Source organism: Labeo rohita, chromosome 3 (assembly GCF_022985175.1).
Source record: "Labeo rohita strain BAU-BD-2019 chromosome 3, IGBB_LRoh.1.0, whole genome shotgun sequence".
Classification (NCBI taxonomy): domain Eukaryota; kingdom Metazoa; phylum Chordata; class Actinopteri; order Cypriniformes; family Cyprinidae; genus Labeo; species Labeo rohita.
The window spans coordinates 28,441,454-28,465,020 of record NC_066871.1 but is presented as its reverse complement, the minus strand read 5'-3'; the positions used below and the strand labels follow the sequence as shown (position 1 = coordinate 28,465,020).

The following is a 23,567-nucleotide window of genomic DNA, read 5'->3' as shown; positions in this document are numbered from 1 at the left end:
TTGAAAAGGGTTCAAATCAAAAAGTACAAAAATGCTGAAAAACCAAAGAATGTGTGGGACTTGAAGGATTTTTCTGAAAAACAGTGGGCAGTTTAACTGTTCAGGACAAACAAGGGACCCATGAACAACTATCACTAAAAAAAAAAAAAAGAAAAAAAACCCCAGATCATTCAGGTAACAGCAGTATTAAGAATCAATTAAAACTCAATTATTTAAGCTTGGGAACAGGGCCATTTTTTTTTTTTAATTCAAGTATTATTTTCTCTTGTGGACTATATGTAAACATCTTTTATGTGAAATACCTTATTCAGATCAGTACTAAAAAATGTGTATGATTCCTCTTATTTTTGATAAAAAGGTGTATGAAAACTTTTGACGGCAACTGTACATATTCCAATATAATATCTAGGTTTGAGACATACTGCACAAATAGTAAGTGGTATAAACACAGTTAAGAGAAACCGAATTGAATAGTTTAACAATTCTTGAATACTTCGATACCGTGCCACATTTTGGCCTGATGATTAGAAAACAATAGAAATGCGTATTCAAATGCTTATTGTTTGGCACACATTCTTCGGCGTTAGTATATGAGCTTGTGACTGCAATTGCTGCGATTCAAAGCAATTGAGCAATATCTCTTGACACCACCAATAACACACGCACTCAGCTGCAGAGAGGCGGGTGGAGAGAGAGAGAGAGAGAGAGCAAGAGAGAGAGAGGGTGTGTAGCCTGTACTGTATGTGAGAGCGACGGAGCGCAGTATTTGTGCGGACTCGAGGCGCAGAGACACTCGGTACCGTGAGAGAAAAATAAATACGGATACCACTGAAGCGGTCAGGGATCTACAGACACGAAATCCTCTTCAGCATCGAGTCGCACGTCTCGTCTGCGACAGGAGCGCGTTTCCTTCAGACCTGCTGCGGTAGACGATTAATTTATATGGTCCAGCATCTTGGCAGAGACTGATTTCTATATGTATATGCATTATTAAGATATACCTGCTGCTGTTTGCATCCTTTGTGTTTGATTATTCGTCTAATTAACTCATCGATCAAGGCTTGGTTGACAGTGGCAATGGTAGTAGTACACAAATAGCCGCCTTCTCGAGCTGAAGGACTGCAGTGGAGGACGGGTTTCCCAGGGATACGTTTGGATTTTTTTTCTTAGCGTAGTAAGGACTCGATCAGCATCCACTTGTGTAACGGGGACACTGAACATGGCCGTATTTTATTCTTGACACCTCAGCCCAACGGAGAAGCATCTCTTCAGGCATTTTCCAATCCGAGTTGGGATCCAGCATTATCCGGCTATGATGTAGACGCTCACGTCCATACGGTCATCATCAGTGTTCATTATTGAGTATTAATTAGGATCAACCCAGGGCCTTCTTGCGATTTCTGTCATCAAAATGCCGGCTGGAATGAAGCCTCTTGAAAAATTCTTGAAGAAACAGACCAATGCACTCACACGGGCGGGTGGTTTTGGGGAGAAGGCCACCGGCACCGGGGCATCCAGGCGGCGGGCCAGCCTGTCCCGTGTGGTGCCGTTCTTCAGGGAGACGTCTCCCGAGAGCGGCCCGGCGAGGGAGGTGTTCAGCCCGGAGACCGAAGAGGCGCCGTGCTGGCCCTCCGCCACTGCGGACATCAGGAGTCCGTCGCTGTCCAGCGATGAGCAGAGCTCAGAGGCGAGTCTGGACACGAACTGGACCCCGCTGCCCGCGGACACTCCAGAGAATCTAGCGCTGGCGCTGATGGATAGTGTGGCGGGAAAGCGGTACGCCAACTGCACAGGTGAGTCCATTTTCCCGCGTTCATGTTCCTGACAGAAGAGCGGGTCGTCTGTTTTAGAATATTGTAACGTCGTTTCTATGCGTTGCTATGGTGACCGTAGAGTAGTGAGTTACAAAAATAGGCTAATTGTTTCCGCAAGGCCTGTCGCGATAACCGCGATTATTGTGCACTAAAATTCACTTTCCCTTTGCGTTATTATCCAAGTGATATCACAGATTTTTGTTCACGGTTTGCAGAATGTGAAAATGTAGCCCAGACATAAATTAGTGAATATTCAATAGCGAATATTCGAATATTCATTATTCATATTCAATTTCAATAGCAATAATCAGTGTTAGATGTGACCCTGGACCACAAAACCGGTCTTACGTAGCATGGGTATATTTTTAGCAATAGCCAACAATACATTGTATGTATCAAAATGATCGATTTTTCTTTTATGACAAAAATCATTTGGATATTAAGATATTTTGTAAATTTCCTACCATAAACATATCAAAACTTATTTTTTTATTAGCAATATGCATTAGATTAGATTTTTTTTTGCACCCTCAGATTCCAGATTTTCAAATAGTTGTATGTCAGCCAAATATTGTCCTGTCCTAACAGGTTTTGTGGTCCAGGGTCACATATTTCTATAACATAATAACCCGAATTTAAGTTGGATTAAAGTGGATCGAAAAGAGAAATATTTCAAACATTTGTAAACATTTTAATATTTTTAAAATTATTCATGTTATTCTACCTCAGCGCCATGTTTGTTTACAAAGCTTTTGGAAGCCAAGTTTAATTTGAATAAATTACTTATTCAATAGATGTGTTCGTCTGTCTACAAACAAAGTATTATAAACAATTACATCGTAAATTGCTGTTATGTTTTATGAAAATTTATTGTCAGATAAAATTTCACAATCACAATAATGCTAGTTCCGGTAGTGAGTTACTACATAACTTTTATGCAAGATTCTTAAATTATTTGCTTTTTTGTCATGTCTGGTAAAGTTTTGGTTGTCTTTTTGTGTTATGCCACAAAATGTTTTAAAGATGACGTATTCAGTTAAAAATCATTTAGCATAAAAACGACATGAAAGAGGACAAAACATTTTACTGTATTTTGGAGTAAAGTATTATAGTTAAAAAAAATTTAATTTAAATTTAATTGATTAAATTGTGAAAAGTGAACCAGACTTTAATGTTGGAATAAATGATAAATCATTTGCAAAAACATATAACATTTTTTTTTTTAAATGTTCAAAAATCATGTTTTTTCATTGTGCATTCCCATTAATCTCAATCAAACTGCAGTTATTTTGATTAAGTAAAAAGTAACAAAAATTACAGCTGACACAATAAAACACAATAAAAACATGATAGCATAAAAACATAAATAAATAAGAAACATGAAAAGTAAAAAGTTTTGAAAAGTAAAAAAAATGAGTTATCTGTTTTTACAAATAAACTCTTCAAATATGACTTAAACTGACCCTAATTTGCTAGCCTCACAACTGCATTATCGTGCAAACCTGTGTTGTGTAAACGGAATCATGCTTGACAACTAGTTGTTTGTTACGTCATATAACGCAGTAGCACTTCTATTATTTACTTTAGTCACTATCCCTATGGTTACAGATGTTAGTCATAGCTATTATGAAAATAACAAGTTACAGTCAGTATTTGGGCCACAATTTCAGTTTCACACCTCTGCGGAAAAGAAATCTTGTTTTAGCCACATATGCATTTCATAGCCTCTTTATTCTGCACTAATGTGGCATGACAGTGGACCACTGTATTCTAGAAAGGCCGTCAAGGCTAGTCGTAAACCTCGAGTTTCATTGACCACTGACAACGTTTAAAAGGTCACATCAAAAGGTCACAAATAGTGATGTCATAAAACAAAGTGCTTTCACGTTTGTCAATAACAGATCCACTCACTAAATGAGGAACTTGCTTCAGATAGGGTGGTGCTAGGGCATTTCCTTGACTACGGGAAAGCTTATGTCAGGAGTTTGAAAATATGAACTGTTTCCACGGTGCGTTCCTTTGTGTTTTTCTCAAATTGGTGTTATGGATGTTTCATGAACCGACAAGCCGCTGCCACCCACACCTGACACCAACATTCAGCACTGAGCACCTGTATGCAGAAAACACCATGAACGAATCAATTCCTGTGCCAAGCGAGGGGATTTCTATTGTTGTCTCACACAAAGGACGTTTTACGGGGAAATGGCAAACTGCGATGTGTTGTGATGGGAAAGGGGTGTCTTTAACAAGTGCGTACATGTTACCTGTTCCTGTAAGTTCCAGGACTTTTATGCTATGAAGAATGGCTCTCCCACACATTCATTGGCAGCGATGCTTTGCAGCCACAGTGCAGCAGTTCGCACTGCACATGTGCGTTAGAGTGTTTTTGTGAAGTAACCATGGAAACTGGAGGGATTTCAACAGTATGCCGGTACATAAAGAGAGAATTATGCTTGATGTGAAATCGATGGCCAGACGGTCCGTTTTGCCTTGGTTCAATGCGTTTTTAGGATATACGGTTACTGATAAAACGTCCCGTGTTTATAGACAAGACAAATGGTGATGATGATGAATGGGTTAGTGTTTTCTTTTCATTGGACTGTTCTTCCTGTGTGAATAGTAGAAAGGTGAGCAACAGTCTAACAGAGCAAAAGCTAGTTTTTTAGGAGTCTTTAGTTGCACTTAAATGTGGCTTGAAATTTGACATTATTGATTCAGGCTCAAAAGTTCACTCAGGATGCTCTATTTCTTTTCAAAACAATCTAGTTTTTAGCAGACGCATTCTGTGTGAGCCCTTGATAACCTATCAGCTGATGCTTCGACCTGAGCTGTCATTCATTTTGTGCACTTGACAGCTCATTTCTCTTTTTCTTCCTTTGGAGGCGATTTTAAGCAATTTATCTTAACCCTCTGCTCCATATCTAAAACAGATCAGAGAGATTTGAATTTTATGTCACAGGCTGAGACATTTGGCCTCATTCTCAACCTGTTTCACTTTTTCATGTGAAGGGGGATGCCTTGCCTCTGGATAAGACTGACATTTTCTCTTCAATTTGTCATTACCGAGACCCGGGAAATTTTGAAAAAGTGCCACTAATCCTGGATTAGCCAACAATGGGCTTGCAATTTGTCTCATCTACTGTTGTTGTCCGTGGAGTGACGGTGGATTACGGACTGAGGGAAGTCCACTGATCCAGGGTCAAGAGGTAACACACTGAAATAAGACACTGCTTGCATATCAGTCCTGATGCACAGTCAATTCAACAGCCCAGCTGTTGACAGATGCACTTTGTAGATACATTTTGGATCACATCTTTGCAAGTGAAAATGTGACTTTAAAGCATTAAAAACCTAGTATATGTACATATACTATGTTGCATATGCCATAGAAAACCTATTTTGGATTTTCAAACAAACCGTTCAGTGATTGGTTCTTAAAAGAACTAATGAAAAACATTTTAAAAATCTAAAGAACCCACTATTAAGAGCCTTTTGTTAAATGTTCCTAAACCATGCAATGCCAATTAAGAAGCTTTATTTTTAGAGTGTACACACTGTAGCTGTATATCTTGACTTTTGTGGAATCCAGGATTCTCAGGACCCTTATTTAGTGCTCTTCTAAGACAGCACACCTACAAAATAGCTTTATCTCTGGAATGTGCATGGACACCTCATGAGTGTGTGTAATGAAGTGAAGGCTCATTGAACCCAGATTAGCAAGCTGATCATTACATAACTTTGTTTACCTTTAGCCCTTCCAGTTGTGAGCCGAAGGCAACAGTAGTTCTCTTCGCTGGCGTGTCAGAACAAAGTTCCAGTGGGCAGGGCAAGAGCAGTGTAATGGTTATGTGATTCGTTAGTTGTGGTAGATGCCAATTTTGGAAAATTTTCTTCCACTCTTATGCGTGCTGAGGGGAGTGGCATGTGCCTTCATGCGTCAATGTTTTTCGGAAGTGTTTTTGAATTTCTTATACATGCATTGATCTTAAACAACGTTATTCATTGCAGACAAACTGTCATTTTGTATGAGCCAACAGTACTGTCAACAAAAATGTTCTGTTGTGATAAAGATTTTGTTTACTGCAAGGTTTGGAACATTAGCCTTGGTAGCTCCTGCTGGTAGAATATATCTAATATTTCACAGTATTATTTTGCATTATCTGGCTATTTTTGAGGGCTCTTCAAAATGAATGGAAATCATTTTTATTAAAAGGCTTTTTAAAGTTGCTTTTAGAAGTGACGTGGATTCTAAAAGAGAATAATACACTCTTGGAAAAAATTACAAAAACTGTGGGGTGGTACATTTTTGAATGTTACAAATATGTACCATTTATATATGTTCACTTTCAATATGTTCACTTTAAGTCAGAGGTGCCCAAACTCGGTCCTGGAGGGCCGGTGTCCTGCAGAGTTTAGCACCAACCCCAGTTAGACACACCTGAACCAGCTAATCAAGCTCTTACAGTTGAAGTCAAAAGTTTACACTCCCCTTTCAGAATCTGCAAAATGTTAATTTTTTTACCAAAATAAAAGGGATCATACAAAATGCATGTCATTGTTTATTTAGTACTGACCTGAATAAGATATTTCACATAAAATATGTTTACATATAGTCCACAAGAGAAAATAATAGCTGAATTTAAAATGTTCAAAAGTTTACATACACTTGATTACCTGAATGATTCATAGCTGTTTTTTTTGTTTAGTGATAGTTGTTCATCGGTTTCTTGTTTGTCCTGAACAGTTAAACTGCCTGCTGTTCTTCAAAGAAATCCTTCAGGTGTTTTTTCAGCATTTTTGTTTATTTGAACTCTTTCCAACAATGACTGCATGATTTTAAGATCCATCTTTTCACACTGAGGACAACTGAGGGACTCATATGCAACTATTACAGAAGGTTCAAATATCATATATGCCTAAATATCATATTTTTTCATTTAGTACTGCCCTTCAGAGGCTACAGACAAATTCAAAAAGCTTTTACCCCCTGGATGCATTGTGTTTCCATCTGGAGCATCAGTGAGCATTTTGAACCTTCTGTAATAGTTGCATATGAGTCCCTCAGTTGTCCTCAGTGTGAAAAGATGGATCCCAAAATCATACAGTCATTGTTGGTGAGGGTTCAAATACAACAAAATGCAAAAAAAACAACAACAACAACAAAAAAACAAAGAATTTGTGGGACCTGAAGGATTTTTCTGAAGAACTGCAAGCAGTTTAACTGTTCAGGACAAACAAGGGACTCATGAACAACTATCACTAAACAAACAAACACAGCTGTGGATCATTCCAGTAACAACACAGTTTTAAGAATCAAGAGGATGTAAACTTTTGAATGGGTTTATTTTTATAAATTCAACTATTATTTTCTCTTGTGAAATATCGTATTCAGGTCAGTATTAAATAAACAATAACATGCATTTTGTATGATCCCTCTTATTTTGGTAAAATAATTAACATTTTGCAGATTCTGAAAGGGGGATGTAAACTTTTGACCTTAACTGTACTAGGCATACTAGAAACTTCCTGGCAGGTTTGTTGAGGCAAGTTGGAGCTGAACCCTGCAGGACACTGGCCCTCCAGGACCGAGTTTGGGCACCCATGTTTTAGGTACTATCATAGTCATAGAACTCAATTCTAGGAACTAGCCAACATGGTGGTTCCTAGAGAAACGATTTCCCTCTCTGGCCATTTTCCTGGGACAGCAACCAGGAACTCTAAAGCGTCCGATAGTGACTTTTTTATTTGCGGCATTTACAAACGTCAGCAATCTGTGAATGGAGAACACGTGATCACTGTTTTTGTTTTGTGGGTTTCATGATAACATAGATGGAATGTAAATGCACAATTTACATGATTAAAAGAGCATGAAATTCTGGCTAAACCTCCTATGACAACTTGCAATGTGCTACATCTCATTGAGGCTGAGAAAAAAACTCAACGCTGCAGACAACAGGTAGCTAAATGCCAATATTAATGCTGTTTTCCATGTTCGTGGAGTAAATATTTTCACACGACTTTTTAAAAATGCCGGATAGCCAGTGTTTTGTATGCGTTTGGCCAATCAACGTATACTTATGTCACTGGTAATTCCTATAAAACTGTTGTAGACCCTACTACTGAAGTAGGAGCTAATTTAGTTCCCCAAATGGAGTTCCTAGAGCTAAATATGTTCCTAGTTCCTGTGCCAAAAAGCAGGAACTTCCACTAGTAGTTCTAGAAACTATGAAAAGGCTCCTCCAGTGCAGAAGCGCCTATTATGTACCTTTAAGGTACTTATATGCACCCTTCAAGGATGAATAAGGTATAAAAGTGTACCTTCTCAAAGGGTACTGTCTTATAACAGTCATATCAACCAGTCAGTGAGTACAATAATTTAAGTTTCACAGTTAACTGTAAGCTAATAAGGTCCTTGCACGGTGAGTCCAAAATTTTTGAATGCGAGAAATGCATAAAGTTGTGTAAAAGTGATTGACACAAGGTGAGGTTGTATTTATTTTTTAATTTGCTTTTTGCACAAGAATTTCAGACTCAGTGTGCAAGGACGTTAAGAGCGTGGTATGTATTTCACTTTAAAAAAACTGGTTTATTGGAGGCCTAAATTTGGGAATCAGACTGCATAGTTTGTGCTGCGTGTTTTTGATTTACTAAAAATAAGTGAGGCAAATCACTTATTCAGGACTGTGACAACTTTGATTGCACTGCATGTTTATGATTCAAATATCTTGTTGTGACATCACTGAATATCCGCACAAGCAGAATAATGCATGTGCAAAATCCAAAAACGCTGAACATAATTCTGTATTTTTTTTGTAAACACTGAATGAAAACTTGTTCTCAGTTCCAGCCTTTCACATCTCACAAATGTTGGTAGTAGAGGTTTGGGATTGTGTGCATTCTTCAATCAGCATTTTAATGACGTCATTTTCTACAGTGATGGCATTTGCAACTCAAAAAGTTCTGTAGTCACTTGCACTTGCACAAAGATATCTTTAGGTTTTACAATATCTGATTTGCTTTTTCATCAAGAAGGCAAACAGAGATGTAGGTAGTCTCTGGTTGTATAAGGACCACCCTACTCTCCATGCGTTTCTTTCCTGTGGGCCGAAACTATCCTGAGGGTGTTTTAAAGAATCTTCAGCAAGAGAGCAAGTGTGGAGAGAGAAATAAATGCATGGAGGGAGAGAGAGAGAAGTGCAATCGGAGAGAGTGTATTTGTGTAGGAGGAATGCTGGCATTTTTTTTTCTTTTGAAAAGAGTGAGGGATTAGAGTGGAATGGCTGCCCACTCACTGGCCTCCCTTTGCAGGGCTTTACATAACATCATGAGGAAAAGCGAGATATCTCTCTCTCGTTCTGCGTCTATCACCCTCTCGCCTCCTTTCTTCTTGATCCTTAATGGTTAGCCCACTCGTTTGGTGCTTATCCACGCACCTGGGCATCTCTCTGCCGAAGAGAAGCTATGCTGTCCGCCTCGACTTTGTGCTTTTTGAACGTGCTTATTTGGGTGTATGCTAAAGCTCAAGAGTTGATGTGTTTGTGGAGGGGGTGGTAGTATACAGTAGGGTATTTTTAAGTGCTTGTGTTATATTGTGTGATTTATGTGACTTGTTGGCATTGTTTCTGCATAGGCAACTTTTGCTACAACTCAGAGCTCGCTAAACAAATAGAGAATAAATTATTGAATAAAGTTGTTGTTTTGTTTTCTTTATGCACAAAAAGTATTCTGGTAGCTTCATAAAATTACGCTTAAACCATTGATGTCACAATTTTAATGATGTCCTTACTGCCTTTCTAGGCCTTGAACATGTCAGTTGTGTTGCTGTCTATGCAGGGTTAGAAAGCTTTCGGATTTCATCAAAAATATCTTAATTTGTTTTCCCGAAGAACGAAGGTCTTGTAGGTTTGTAACAACATTAGGGTGAGTAATTCATGACAGAATTGTCATTTTTGGGTGAACTATGTAAACATTCTTTCTGAATTTGTTAAAGAACTGAAAAGACCTAAAGAACTATAATTTTGAAAGAACTGAGAACTTGAGAGTTCTGAGAATTTTCCCAAATGTAAGGAAAAAGTTCATTGTAATTTGTATTGAATATTTGAATCAATATTTTATGGTGTTGCATGAAATATATTTAGAATCCGCAATCTTGGAATCATTTAAGCTCGGAACAGTGCATTCTGTGCATGTCTTTCTGGCAAAGGATATGTAGTGCTTCCTCAGAATTTTGCGAAAAAACATATTTTTTCCAAATGTTTTTGGATGCTTTTTTTCCCATGTTCCGATATGGATATTTGTGTGAGCCTGCTGGGTCCTCCTAGTCCTCTTAGCACAAATGCTCCTGTGTGAAGGAGCCTCTCTCAGTCTCAGCACCTGTTCACATGGCAACTGGCGCCCTCGGAGGAGGTGGAGGTGTAGGAAGAAGATGAGGTAAATGGAAGGAGGGAACAGAAGGATAAGTGGAAAGCAAGTGTTGAGGCCTGTTCACACCAAGGATGATAACTATAACGATAAAGATATAATTCTAAAATTCATTCTTGATAGTAAAGAATAACAGAGTCCACACCACAGCTATAACAGTAAAGGCACAGAGAAATTATTTCATTGAAATGAATCACTTTCAGAATGATTTTTTCCAGCTGATGAATGATAAAAACATCGACAGCCAATCAGAATCAATCCTGCTATCACGAGCTTGAGAATTTAAAGCAGCAGACGAGCGTGCACTTAGAATAAACAGACAATATCATCCGCTGGGGTGAACGTTTATAGTTATCTTTATGGTGGTTCTCTTTATAGTTATAGTTCTTATGAATATTGGTTCTTATTAGGAGGTTTTTGAATTGAAAATATGTTGAGCACAGGCTAAATTGTTATTTGATGCTCCTAGTAAAGTATGTTTACCGCCACATACTTAGTCACAGTCTCTTTAAGCGACCGCCTGTTTTTAAGGGCCACTTTTAGTAAAATGCCTATAACTCCTGAACAGAATGAGATATCTTCGCCAAACTCTGCTCACTTCTGTAAGAGCTCAAACTGAGGTCACAGGAAAAAAATTGCAGAGATTGGCCACTTGGTGGAAAAAAGAGGGAAAAAAACATACAAATGGCTATAACTAGGCAACCATTTGTCCTATCAGCATGAAAATCGCTGTGCACGGTCTTGGTCTGAAGTGCCACCAGTGTCTGTAAGGACTTTTTGTATCTCAAAAAAAACATGGGCGCCATTGACCGATGAAGTTTGAGCCCTATTAGACAAGGATAACGGAAGCCGATTGGAATGAAAATTTGAAAGAAATCGGCCACTGGGGGGCAGTATGACATTTTTGAGGGCGTAAACGATTGTGCATTGCGTGGTTTTCCACACATACACGCAATTTTCATATCATATGATAGACCTCCATGTTCCGAACAACTTTGCCTCTAGAACCACTGCTGTCAATCAAACCGTTTTTTAAATGATTGAGATCAAAAAACCTACTTTCGTGAAAAACCTACTTGTGAAACACCTACTTTCGTGAACTAGTTCTAGGTTTTTCGCTTAGTCTGGAAAAACCACCGCAGTGCAATTCTCTGGACTCTCTAGGTCAATAATTATCAAAAACATGCTGAAATTTACCCTTTGCGTAGTTTTTTGAAAAAGGGGCCTGTCCAAATATACCCAAAAGCCTATAAAGCCTAAATAAAAACTCAAAACTTCACAAAACCCGCTGAGCACATGCGACAGGTGATTCTAAACAAGCACGCAAAGTTTCATGGAGATCGGACCACAGCTGGCCCTATAACAGTCATAAACATTATAAAAACATATTTTCTATGGTAAATCACCTGGATTTGACAAAACTTTTGTAATAATTGATTTAGGTGGTTACAGGCTTAACAAACTTGCTCAGTAGCTTAGCCAGCACAAAACTGGACTTAGGATACAGAATCCTTTGGTACGAATCCCATGGAAAACATCACTCATGATGAAAGAGCTGAAAAATGAGATCGAAAAACAAGCTAAAACAGCATGCTTGTGTTTTATTGAGTTTGGGCATAATATTGCGTTTATCGGGTAGGTTTAGGTTTGGTGCAGATGGTATGTTATTTTACAATGTCACAGAGCATTAGCGTTATAGCACCACTCAACAGACATTTCAAGTCAGAATTGCGGTGACACAAAACCAACATCACAAAAAAACGTACCATATGTACGTTCATCTGTTCTGGGGGAGAACACTCTTTTAGTGTCACTCAGTAAACATTTCACATCGAATATGTCATGAAATGTACATGGCGGTGCGTATTTCAGGTCTCTTGCGAAAAAGTTCCCATAGGTTACGTTTTCGTCATGAGACTAAGTTGATTCATCCATATGTGTGTGTGTGTTAATGTTCAATTCGAGCCTAAGAAAAGTGCACAAGCACTCCACTGTTGCTATGGTTACCTTATCAGATAAACGCTATTTTGGGTTGTGAGCGTCTATTTACCGCAAGGTGAAAATTCGTATATTCGTACATATATTTAAAACAAATAAAGCATTTTGTTTTGACTGTCTTTGGGTGGGTCTGGCCTGGTTTGAAGCATCACATTCCCTTTGCAAACCCCCCTGATGTTAGTGGAGAATATCACACTCAGGCTACATAGACACATTTTTTGAAAGCGATTATAAGGCGGCACTTCTGAGGCGCTCTCTCTCTCACTCTCGCCGCTCTTTTCATTCTGCATTACAAAACAGCATTGCAGTCACTGCGAGTCAGTGGCTGAATCAAACCATAGCAAATGCGCCACGTGACGCCCCTTTGAAGTGACAGCAGAGGTTGCTCTTTTTCACCACGCAGTTTGCGCACTCAAACACACACGTGCACACGCACACACAGATGGCCTCGAGCTCCCGGATCAGTGGCTTGACCGACAGCCCTAATAACAGCCTGAAAACAGCCTCCTGCTTGCTAGAGAGAAGGATGTGATTAGCACACAGTGATCACTCCCACCAAGCAGCAGTCGCACATGGAAAGCCTCGTTCCGAAACAGCTTACCGAAGAAGATACAGGCCCTTCGAGCAGCTTCTAATGCTTTTAGATCACAAGCATAAACTAATGCAGAAAGCGATGAGCGTAGAGATGCGTAGTATCAATCACTGCAAACTATAGTTCATTCTTTTAGTTCTTTCACTCTAGTGGAGGAGGGCGATGATTATATACAGGACCGTTTAGAAACAGAGCCATAGAGGAGCTTTTAGCTTTGATGATCATCTTAATCAAACATGTGTTGGATGTTATTTTGAAGTATTGGGGCCATTCGCGCTGTGATGATAGGCTGGGTGTGTGATCTCTCTTCTCCTGCAGGAAAAAGAGCGATGGGAGGCAGAAAGTGGCACATTTTTCATTAGAAAATGTATGCTTATGCAATGTTTTACAAACACAGGCTGGCTTGAGGATGTTTACTATGTATATGGCATTGAGTAGTGTGTTAACCTTTTAAAAACAACAGGACATGACATTGTACCTCATTTTCTTTCTTAGTAAATGGTTTTTGTTCATCAGTGTACATTCTAGAACTTTTCAGGGCCCAAGCACCGATGGTGCGAGGACCCATTGGAATTGCTTTTCTTCTCCAAATCGCATTTTTGAGGGCCTAAACATGCTCGAAAACTCATGAAACTTTGCACACACTTGCAAAATGTATGCAAAATTTGCATCTGATATGGGTTTCAGAAGTGTGGCAAAATGACTCAGTAGTGCCACCTATAAAATGTCAATGAAGTGCCCCTCGAAGTATGTTTCACATACATGTACGAAATTTGGTAGACATATGTAGCACACCTGTACCTACTTAAAATTGCATTTAAAGTTGTCCAAATGAAGCTCGTAGCAATGCATATTACTAATCAGAAATTAAGATTTGATAAATTTATGGTAGGAAATTAACAAAATATCTTCATGGAACATATCCTAATAAAAATAAAAGAAAAGTAAATAATTTTCACCCATACAATGTATTGTTGGATATTGATACAAATATACCCATGCTACTTATGACTGGTTTTGTGGTCCAGGGTCATATGGACAAAAGTTTTGTAGTTTTATGTTTTTGAAAGAATGCTCACTGTGGCTGTATTTATTTATTTAAAAATACAGTAAATACAGTAATATTGTGAAATATTATTACATTTAAAAAAAAGTTATTTTCTGTTTGATTATATTGTAAAATGTAATTTATTCCTGTGATCAAAGCTGAATTTTCAGCATCATTACTCCAGTCTTCAGTGTCACGATTCATCGGAAATCGTTCTAGTATGCTGATTTGCTGCTTTGTTCAGGATTGTTTTATGAATGTGAAATTCAAAAGATCAACATATATTTGAAATAGTAATTCTTACTTTCAATGAGTATAATATTTCTCTAAAAAATATTACTGACCCTAAACTTTTGAATGGTACGCACAGAGACTGAATAAGTGTGCATGCCATCTTTGAAGAAATTATGTGATAATCAGCACACATCCAAGTTCAGTGCTGCAAGAAAATTTGCAAAACGCCTCAAGTAATAGCAGCATCAATTCTCTGCCTCCAGCATTATCGCATAATTCAGAGCTGGGTTCAAAGGTTGTGCACGTGGTAGGCAAACAAAAGGGTGCAAAATGAATCCATTAACTTTGCTGTGGTTGGGATTTGTTTGCATGGGTGTTCACTGATATTCTTATTGAGATCTGTTGCGTCGTGCTTTCATGTGGGCACAACTCTGATGTTGTTGATCTGTTAGAACTACACCTCTCTCATTCTCATCTTATGTAACACCAGTCGCAGAGGTTCCAATCATTTCTCCCGTCTGACCGTATAGCAGACTTTAAAAATGCTTTTTGTGAGTCCTGATCTAGGAACAATCTCTCCCGGGGCCAATTTGAACTGGGTTAGACCTAAAAAAGTGGCATGCTTCTAAATTCAGCGAGCTCTGTTTTAGTTTACAGGCCGTAAGGTGTTTTTTGTGCCAGACTGGTGGCTTGACATGCACTCTTTCTTGCTTTTGAAAGACGAACAGCGCATGTATTTTCATTTGCACCTGCTTTCTTCTTTCCAAACTGTATGGGAAGTTTTCTTTGCGAGCATTCATTTCAAAGGATTGTTTCAGGAATAGCGGCGGTCCTCCAGTGGCGTTTGTGTATTTCCTTATAGTTGGCGGCCCGCCAGAGAGATTTGCATGTGAATGATGGTGTTTTGTGTTACGATCCAAAGAAAAGATGGGAGTTGAAGGGTGAAATGCCTCCCAGAATGGACGGATTTTGTGCAGGGGGGGTCGAGATAAAGCAGATACGGAGAACAAGCGCATACAGCCTCAGAGAATGAACAGAGACCTTCAAAACACACGAATGCGCACACACGGTGCGTCATGCCAAAAGGCACCAACGTGAGCGAGGCAGAGATGAAGAAAAGACGGCGTGAGGAAGAGAAAGGAAAGTGTGCGTGGGTAGTGGGGGGTTTAGATAAGGCCTCCATGGTAACGGAATGTCTATCATGGTTTATGTAACGCCACCCTGGTCCTCTCCATTACGCTCTCCTGAAATCCCAATCTCACATCTCCAGCTGATTACAATCTACATTGACCACATCCGTGCAGCTGGGACTCTCGGGTCTTTTTACTGACAGCCGTACATTGAGCGTGAACCCCGTGACTCCTAACCTGGAGGTGTCCCAATGTCTGAAAAACATTTATTTATAGACTCAGAAAATGAAATTGCTCAAATGTTGTATTTTAGGAGACTTGAAGGAGTTCTTAATCATGTTTTATTTAAGTTTCAATTAAAATGCAAAGTTCAGTCATGAAACTCTAGATGGCGCAGGCTGATGGGTCGTTAACGCAGACTGATGATATTCACAGCGTTAAACTACTTGACGCAAGCTGACTGGTTCATGTTGCATACGCAGCCAATGAACTTGCTAGGTAAATGGCTGGTTAGCATTCACTAGAGCACTCTGCAGCACACTTCTAGACTTCCTCTGAAACCCTCCACCTCCCTAGCTCCACCTGGTTAGATCTGCTATTTGTGCAGCAGTATGTCTTACATACTCACTCAACTGTATTATATTGTATGTTCCTGAGTAAAAATAAGAGAGAAATACTTTAACTGATCAAACATGAAGACGAGAAATACACAGCTGCAACAATACATAGTTTATCTGTGTACTTTCAGCTATCGTGGGTAATTAGGTATATTTATAATCCATTGATAATTGACATGCATTTATTGCAGTATAGAATATATTTTCTGCCTTATTCTCTAAAAAGAAACCACATCAGATCACAAGAGGAAGTTATTTCAAACACTCAACTGATGTTGTGGAGTAAAAACATATTATAATGTTCTCTATTGTTGGGCAACAGGTTTATAAACGCAAGTCATTACAAGAGAACATTTTTGGCGTGTGTTATTTTTAAAATGCACTTTACAAGCGGGGAGGCATTTTCTCATCTCAGTGCATGGATGACATAACGAACGGTTCAATATTATATTGAGAACTGGACAGAGGAGAGTAAGAGCTCTGCCCTAGTGTTAAAACCTCAAAACAAAGATTGTGAAATGAGTTTGATCCCAGTTTGGTCTCATCAAGGTCATTTTTGCTGAAACTGAAATTCTTCCAGACGGCCTTCAGCTGCACACACCCCGTTTCCTCCCATCGTCTGAAGGCAGCAGGATTATGGTGCTTTCAGTTGGCAAGAGCTTCTCTTGACCTTAAGATCAAAAGAAAGGGAGTGATTTCACTTGTCTGAACGATGGGTGTTCAGTATGTGTGATGGGTGTCTGTCTGAGCTCCCGCTTGCATTTCATTCTCACAGTGCAAGAGCATGTGCTGGTGTAGAGAATACATGTGCAGTTTCTATATTTGACTGTGATTGTGTGTGTGCATGTGCTTATGTGGGTACCTAGATTGTGTGCGTGGTGTGTGCATGTGGGTATCACGGTGGGTGTTGGATTTTGCTCTATTCCCACTCTTGTCATTTAAAGAGATGTGCTTTGTGCCAATCTGGGCAGGAGATTTGCTACACTTTAAGCTCTATCATAATGTAAACTAGTGAGTCGAAAGAGGAAAATGCATGAAAATACACTGGAGAATGTGGGGGCCGTCAGAGAAAGAAGGGATTAAATAGAGAAAAAAGCATGCGAGGCGGAAAGGTGTCATATTTGTGTCTTCTGTGCCTCATCTTCATGCTGATTTATATTTCCGAGCTAAACACCAGCACTGACTAATTTACCACTAAAGGTGGATATCAAAACTTTTACACGGTTAAACCGCATAGATAGTTTCTTATGAAAGCCTGTTTCCACCTAAAACAGGTCATACAGAGATAGAACAGAAAGTTTAAATAAGAAATAAACTCACATTTTCAGATAAAAGTTGAAATTCTAAAAAATAAAGTTGCAGTTTTAAGATAAAAAGTCACAACTGAAAGATATAAAATCATAATTATAAGAAATTAAGTTGCAGTTTTAAGATATAAAGTCACAATTTAGAGATATAGTCAATTGTAAGCTGTAAAGTTGCAATTTAGAGATATAGTCGCAATTGTATGCTGTAAATGTGCAATTTAGAGATTGGAAGCTATAAAGCAATTGGAAGCTATAAAGTCACAACTATAAGAAATAAAGTTGTTGTAAGATATAAAGTCACCATTTAGAGATATAGTTGCAACTGTAAGCTATAAAGTCGCAGTTATAAGAAATAAAGTTGTAGCTGTAAAATATAGTCAAAAATTAGTGATGTAGATTTCAACTGTAAGCTATAAAATCACAATTATAAGAAATAAAGTTGAAGTTGTAAGATATAAAGTCGCAATTTAGAGATATAGTTGCAATTGTAAGCTATAAAATCACAATTATAAGAAATAAAGTTGTAGTTGTAAGATATAAAGTCGCAATTTAGAGATATAGATTTCAACTGTAAGCTATAAAATCACAATTATAAGAAATAAAGTTGTAGTTGTAAGATATAAAGTCTCAATTTAGAGATACAGTTGAAATTGTAAGCTATAATGTCGCCATTTAAAAATATAGTTGCAATTGTAAGCTATAAAGTCACAATTATAAGAAATAAAGTTTTGAGTTTAAGATGTAAGTTAAAAAGTTGCAGCTGCAGATATATAAAGCTGCAAATGAGAGATATACAATAACAATTATGAGAAATTATGAGAGAAAAATTGCAGTTGTGAGATATAACTTTGTATTTACCAGAAAAAAATTAACAGGCTTTCATAGTTCCTGCCTTTGCAAGGTGCAAAAGCGCATATATGCGTTTTTCTGTTTTATTGCTTTGATTTACCTCGATGTGGTAAAAATTTTATTAGCATAAACCTCATCCTAAATTTGGCTCAGATCTGTTGCGTCGAAGCCAAAAGTGTTGAGTAAGGACAGCTGGATGCATTAAATGAGCGTCTTGCAGTGATTGCTCACGTGATTCAGGAATTTACTTGGCTCTTCGGAGCAGTTTTGATGCTCTCTGCTAAGCATTATATGCCTGAGGGAGGCAAACAGACCCACGCACTGACATAACACATGGCTCAATTACAGCTGCAGCACTAGTTATCGAGAATTATAAACTCCCACTCTAATTTAATCTCAACAGCCATGACAAATGCTAATGAAGAGAGATGGTCATTGCCCTAGAAAGAATGCTTACATTTGACCGGAGGGGCTCCAGAAGTGATCCAGTCAGCACAAACACACACACACACCCGCCACGGTGACTAAAAGTAAAGTTGCATGATTATATTTTACACCCTCAGCTCTGACACAACACCTCATCATTCACTCATAGAACTTGTTCGGCGCGTATATTCCGTGTGGTTACTAACATGTGCCTTAAAGGGTTTGCGGCTATCTGAGGTGGTAATTAACCCTATTGACTCCTCCTCCAGTCATTCCGTTCCTGTTTTTCACACTAACTCGACTGCCTTGCCATGTGCCTTGTTTTCGGTTCTGGCTTTGCATCCCATTTGGTTTTTTTATGGGTTTTAACTTGATTCCTTTGCCTCTGTCTCTCTGCGTGCATCTGTCTTTATTTTGTCTGTGCGTCTCGCTCTCGGCCTCTCATCTTTTTTATTTCTCCTTACTCACCATGCAGCCTCTAAAGTCAGCGTTGCCGTGGCAACCGCAAAAGATCTGCAGCTGCAAAGATGTGGAAGGAGTCTGACTTGCATGCCCACCTCCAACTTACGTATATTTTATTCAACAAGTATGACTAAAGTCTGCTAAGGCCTGGCATACATGCTGAATAAAATTTGATGCAGTACGTACTGTAATAATATAACACAGAAATACATATTTTAAATGCATATTTAGGTCTGGGTAAAAATATCGATTTCTCGATTTTAATCGGTTCTCATTTTTACGATTCAAGAATCGATTAGTCTAGCCTGTTTTCAGTTAATGATTGTAGCGCAATTCCCCATACAATAATTCACAGTAAGTTTTGTGCTTTATAATTTTTGGTATAAAACAAAGTCTCAAATCTTAAATTGTGTTTATTGGACAGCTCCAAACGCACATGAATTGATCATCTCCTCGGCTTAAACACAAGTTTCACCACAAATAAACTTGAATAAACACCCGAAGGTATGTTAAAAGAAAGAATACAACTTACCGAAATCCCTATATGTCTCATGTAATCGCTCAATCAGTCTTTCAACCGCAGAAAGACGTCAATATAACAGTTTGTAAACAATGTCACGTAACGTCACGTTTAAGTACTTGGACCAAATAACATATTCATCATCATTTTTACTGTTCTTGAATGTTTAATTTATGTTTAAATAAATCCATCATGTTTTTATGACAGCCACCATTTAAATGTTGATTTCAAAAAACGAATTGGAATATGACTATAATTATGTAGTTGTAACTTTATTATTATAAAAACTTAATTGAGTTGTCATTTAAGCATTTGTATAGCTTCAAATCAGTTCACTTTAGCTTTTAATATTATAACATTCATATTTTACAGCGTTAGTTGAGAGATACACGTTATTCTTTTCATTATTGTAATAATATAAATACTTTAAATTCATATACATGAAACCCAGTAATATAATTATGTAATTATTATACATATTTATATAATCAATAGATTGCATTTTATGCTATTTTATATAATATAATAATAGGTAGGTGTGCATGTGACCTTATTTCCTCCACTTTTCTATTATGCCTCACCTGTAGCTCTCAAAAGAGGTGTGACTTCACAAAAACATGCACAGATATGTGAAGTGTGCATGTTTGAACATGTTACATTTCTAAAATGCACATTAGAACGCCTCATGTCCCAGTATCCCGTAATGACAGGAGGATGCTTGCGTCATTTCTCGATAGTCACGATCAAGAACTACAACAAACACGTTTGCACCAATCAGTGATTGGCTGTTGCCTGCTAGTCAGTATTCAAAGCAGGGCATGATTGTGGGAATCTTTGCTGTTCAGACGAATGAGTCGACTGAGGAAATTCAACTGACAGTTCATCTTAATTAAATTCATTGTCTGACTGAAACAACATTACAGATGTATTCTGTGTCCGAGCTACTGCTCTGAAATGCGAATGTATTAGTTGAGCTTTGAATATTGGACCCTGTTTTGCTCTAGTTCATGCGTGCTTTGCTTTATTTGCATGACACGTGAAAGCTTTAGCATTTTGAACTGATGTATTCGTTTTGTGCTACTGACTCGTTTCTCATTCCTCTCAACGATCACGTTTTAATAGTTAAGTATCAATGATTTATGTGCTCCACATTGATATAACCCAGATACATAATCAGCATCATGTCTTCTCATCAGCCAAAATACAGTCCTGAAAACCTTGCTGTCAAGATGTGCCCCAGATCGCAAGATATTGTATACATTTCTATTCTTTTTTGCACATTTCACACAGTTTTTGAAAGCATCGCTCATTTATTATGCTGTTTGTAATATGTTTGTTGACGTTTATGTGAGCTAGTTTGTTCGTTTTTACTTTCAGCTGTTGAATTGTACAGGCAAATGTGTTTGTACAGTACATCGCTGCAGCCTTTGGGAGTGTCTGCGGACTAAAGTGGGACAGAAAGTGCCGTGATTTATTCTACCCACAAACCCACTGTCCTTGAGATGAGTTAGCAGAGGTGAAGGCTGGTGCCGTCAGGTTCAACTTCGTTTGTCCTTATGGAGCAAGTTCACAACCAGTCGAACAAGAACAGCTATGACGAAGTCTGCACGAAAGACCTCGTTTTCCATAGTTCCTTGTCTTTCATTATACTGTCTTCCTCGTGTCAGTTGTTGCAACCCAACACCTTGTTCAGACAAACATGAACATCTTGTTCAGTTGTGATGTCACTAATAAGGTTGTGTTCTTCTCTCTGTCTCCTTGCAGAAATACTCCTGGATGACTTCATGCTGACACACCCAATCTTCTTGGCTCCAGACAAGTTCCAGCAGGTCTTGCTTCAGCAGTATCCTTTCCCCTCGCCAGAACAATAAATGTCAAATGTACACCACTTAACTTCTGAAAATCTTCACTGGACGACTATAACCCTATCTTAATTTGATTTATCCAGGTAGAACATGTACTTGATTTATCATCTTTGGCGAAAATAGCACTGTTAACCAGTTTTATGGCTACGGCTGGAATTAGGCTCTTATCAACACATAATTTGTGTTAGACTTAACATTAAGAATTAGTTTAAGCTACAATTTATGATAGGAATGTTTCTTCAGGACCAGAAGCTCCCGCATTTGATGTGGGCAAGTGGAGCTGAATGTTATTTATTTGTTTATTTATTTATTACATTTAACTGAATATTTAACTTCTATTAAGTATTTTACGATTGAATTTAATGCATTTTGAATGTATTATTTATTCTTTGTAAATCATTTTTTAAAAACAGAACCATTGTAGTACGGAGGAACATGATCATGAGAAATAATGTTTGGAGGAAAATGAAATTCGCTCACAAAACTTTAGCATTTTCTCACAAAATGAGAAGAACTTTTGCATTCCTCCTGAGAGACTCACATTCTCTCACAAAACTTTCAATACGAGGTTTGAGAAAATAAGTATATTTCAATGCTTTTGCTTTCACTTGCAAAAATGTTGTGTTTGCTCAGAAAAAGTTTGCCATTCCCCCCCAAGAAATTTTACATTTGTTTGCAAAAAATTTAATATGAGGTTGAAGGAAAAATTATGTTAAAAATATATATTATTTACAGAGCTTCTAAAGGGAAAAAATAAGTGTGTTTGTCTGAATTCAACTGGTTTTGCGAGAAAACTCAAATATCTATGCAAGAGACTGCAAAAGTTTTGTGAGGGAAAGCAAATATCTTTGCGGGAGATCGCCAAATTTTCAGAGGGAAAGAAAATATCTTTGTGAGAGAATGCAAAAGTTTTGCAAGGGAACGCAAATATCTTTATCAGGAGAATGCAAAGGTTTTGCGACGCAATGCAAAATATCTTTGCAAGAAAGCTCAAAAGTTTTGCGAGGGAACGCAAATATCGCTGCGAGAGATTGCAGACATTTTGCAATGGAAAGCAAATATCTTTGGGAGAGACCGCAAAAGATTTGTGAGAAAACGAACGCAAATATCTTTGTGAGGAAACGTAAACGTTTTGCGAGAAAACAAACACAAATATCTTTGCGAAAAAAGTTTTGCGAGGGAGTACAACTATGTTCATGAGAGAACGCAAAAGATTTGCGAGAAAATGAACGCAGATATCTTTGAGAAAACAAAAGTTTTGCGAGGGAATGCAAATATCTTTGCGAGAAAACGAACGCAAATATCTTTGCAAGAAAATAAGTTTGTGAGGGAATGCAAAAGTTTTTCGAGGGAACGCAAATATCTTTGCAAGAAAACTCAAAATTTTGTTATGAAAATGCAAATCTCTTTGCGAGAGAACACAAAACTTTTGTCATCGAAAGCAAATATCTTTGCGAGAAATCACAAAAGATTTGTGAGAAAGCCCAAATTTTTGTGAGCAAAAGCAGTTTCTTTGGGAAACGCAAAAAATGTACAATTATATATTTTTTGTACCACCCCATATTTTTCTCACCATCATGTCACCATATTTTGCTTTCACTTGCAAAGTTTCTCTGGAAAAGCAATTCTTTTGCAAGAAAACTGAAAAGCAATGAAATATAATTTCTCCTGTCCTCCTCATGTGCTTTTAGGAGCTCTGTACTATATTGTGACATCATATTCTGGTGTCTGTATCCATTACAATTCAAGCATGACCATGCTTTATGCTTTGTCAGACAAACGGTTACCATCTAGACACAATTCAGAACTGGTTAAACCGTGTATTACTTTCTAATTGGCTTACTGGTGTAATGTTGTAGTGCTTCACCTAACATTTTTTTTTGTTTTTAGCTAAAACTTCATTATTTATGTTATTTTGTTTGAAATTGAATTATCACACTGACAGCTATGCTAGTGCCCTACATGTTCTCCAATCAGTTTGTTTACTTCATAACACTTCAGAAACAGCATTTGGCTCTAAATTATCAAGCCGAACACTTGAACGTCTTCAAAACACTTCCAAAACAAACTGAATTATCTGCCAAAAAACAGCCAACACACACAGCCGAAGAGCCCAGCGTCTTTCTACCGCAGGGGGCTAACAGTCGCACATGCCGTTTAAGATTTGGGTCAAAATGATTTACCAATTAGCTGCAATGCTAACCTAACTCTATCAGACTCTGCGGGCCAACACCCCCCCATCCTATCCCTCAGGGTCCATCGGTTGCCTAAATTCAGATAAGAA

The 23,567-nt window shown here is 38.1% G+C and overlaps 1 protein-coding gene across 1 annotated transcript in view; it reads left to right on the top strand.

Moving 5' to 3' along the window:
- The first annotated feature begins 719 nt into the window (after positions 1-719).
- The window catches only part of rapgefl1 (Rap guanine nucleotide exchange factor (GEF)-like 1), a 53,401-nt gene continuing 30,553 nt past the window's right edge, over positions 720-23,567 (top strand). The window contains exons 1-2 of the mRNA XM_051101663.1: positions 720-1,793; positions 21,183-21,261. Coding sequence (XP_050957620.1) covers positions 1,412-1,793; positions 21,183-21,261 — 461 coding nt within the window. The 5' untranslated portion in view covers positions 720-1,411. The remainder of the gene's footprint in view (positions 1,794-21,182; positions 21,262-23,567) is intronic.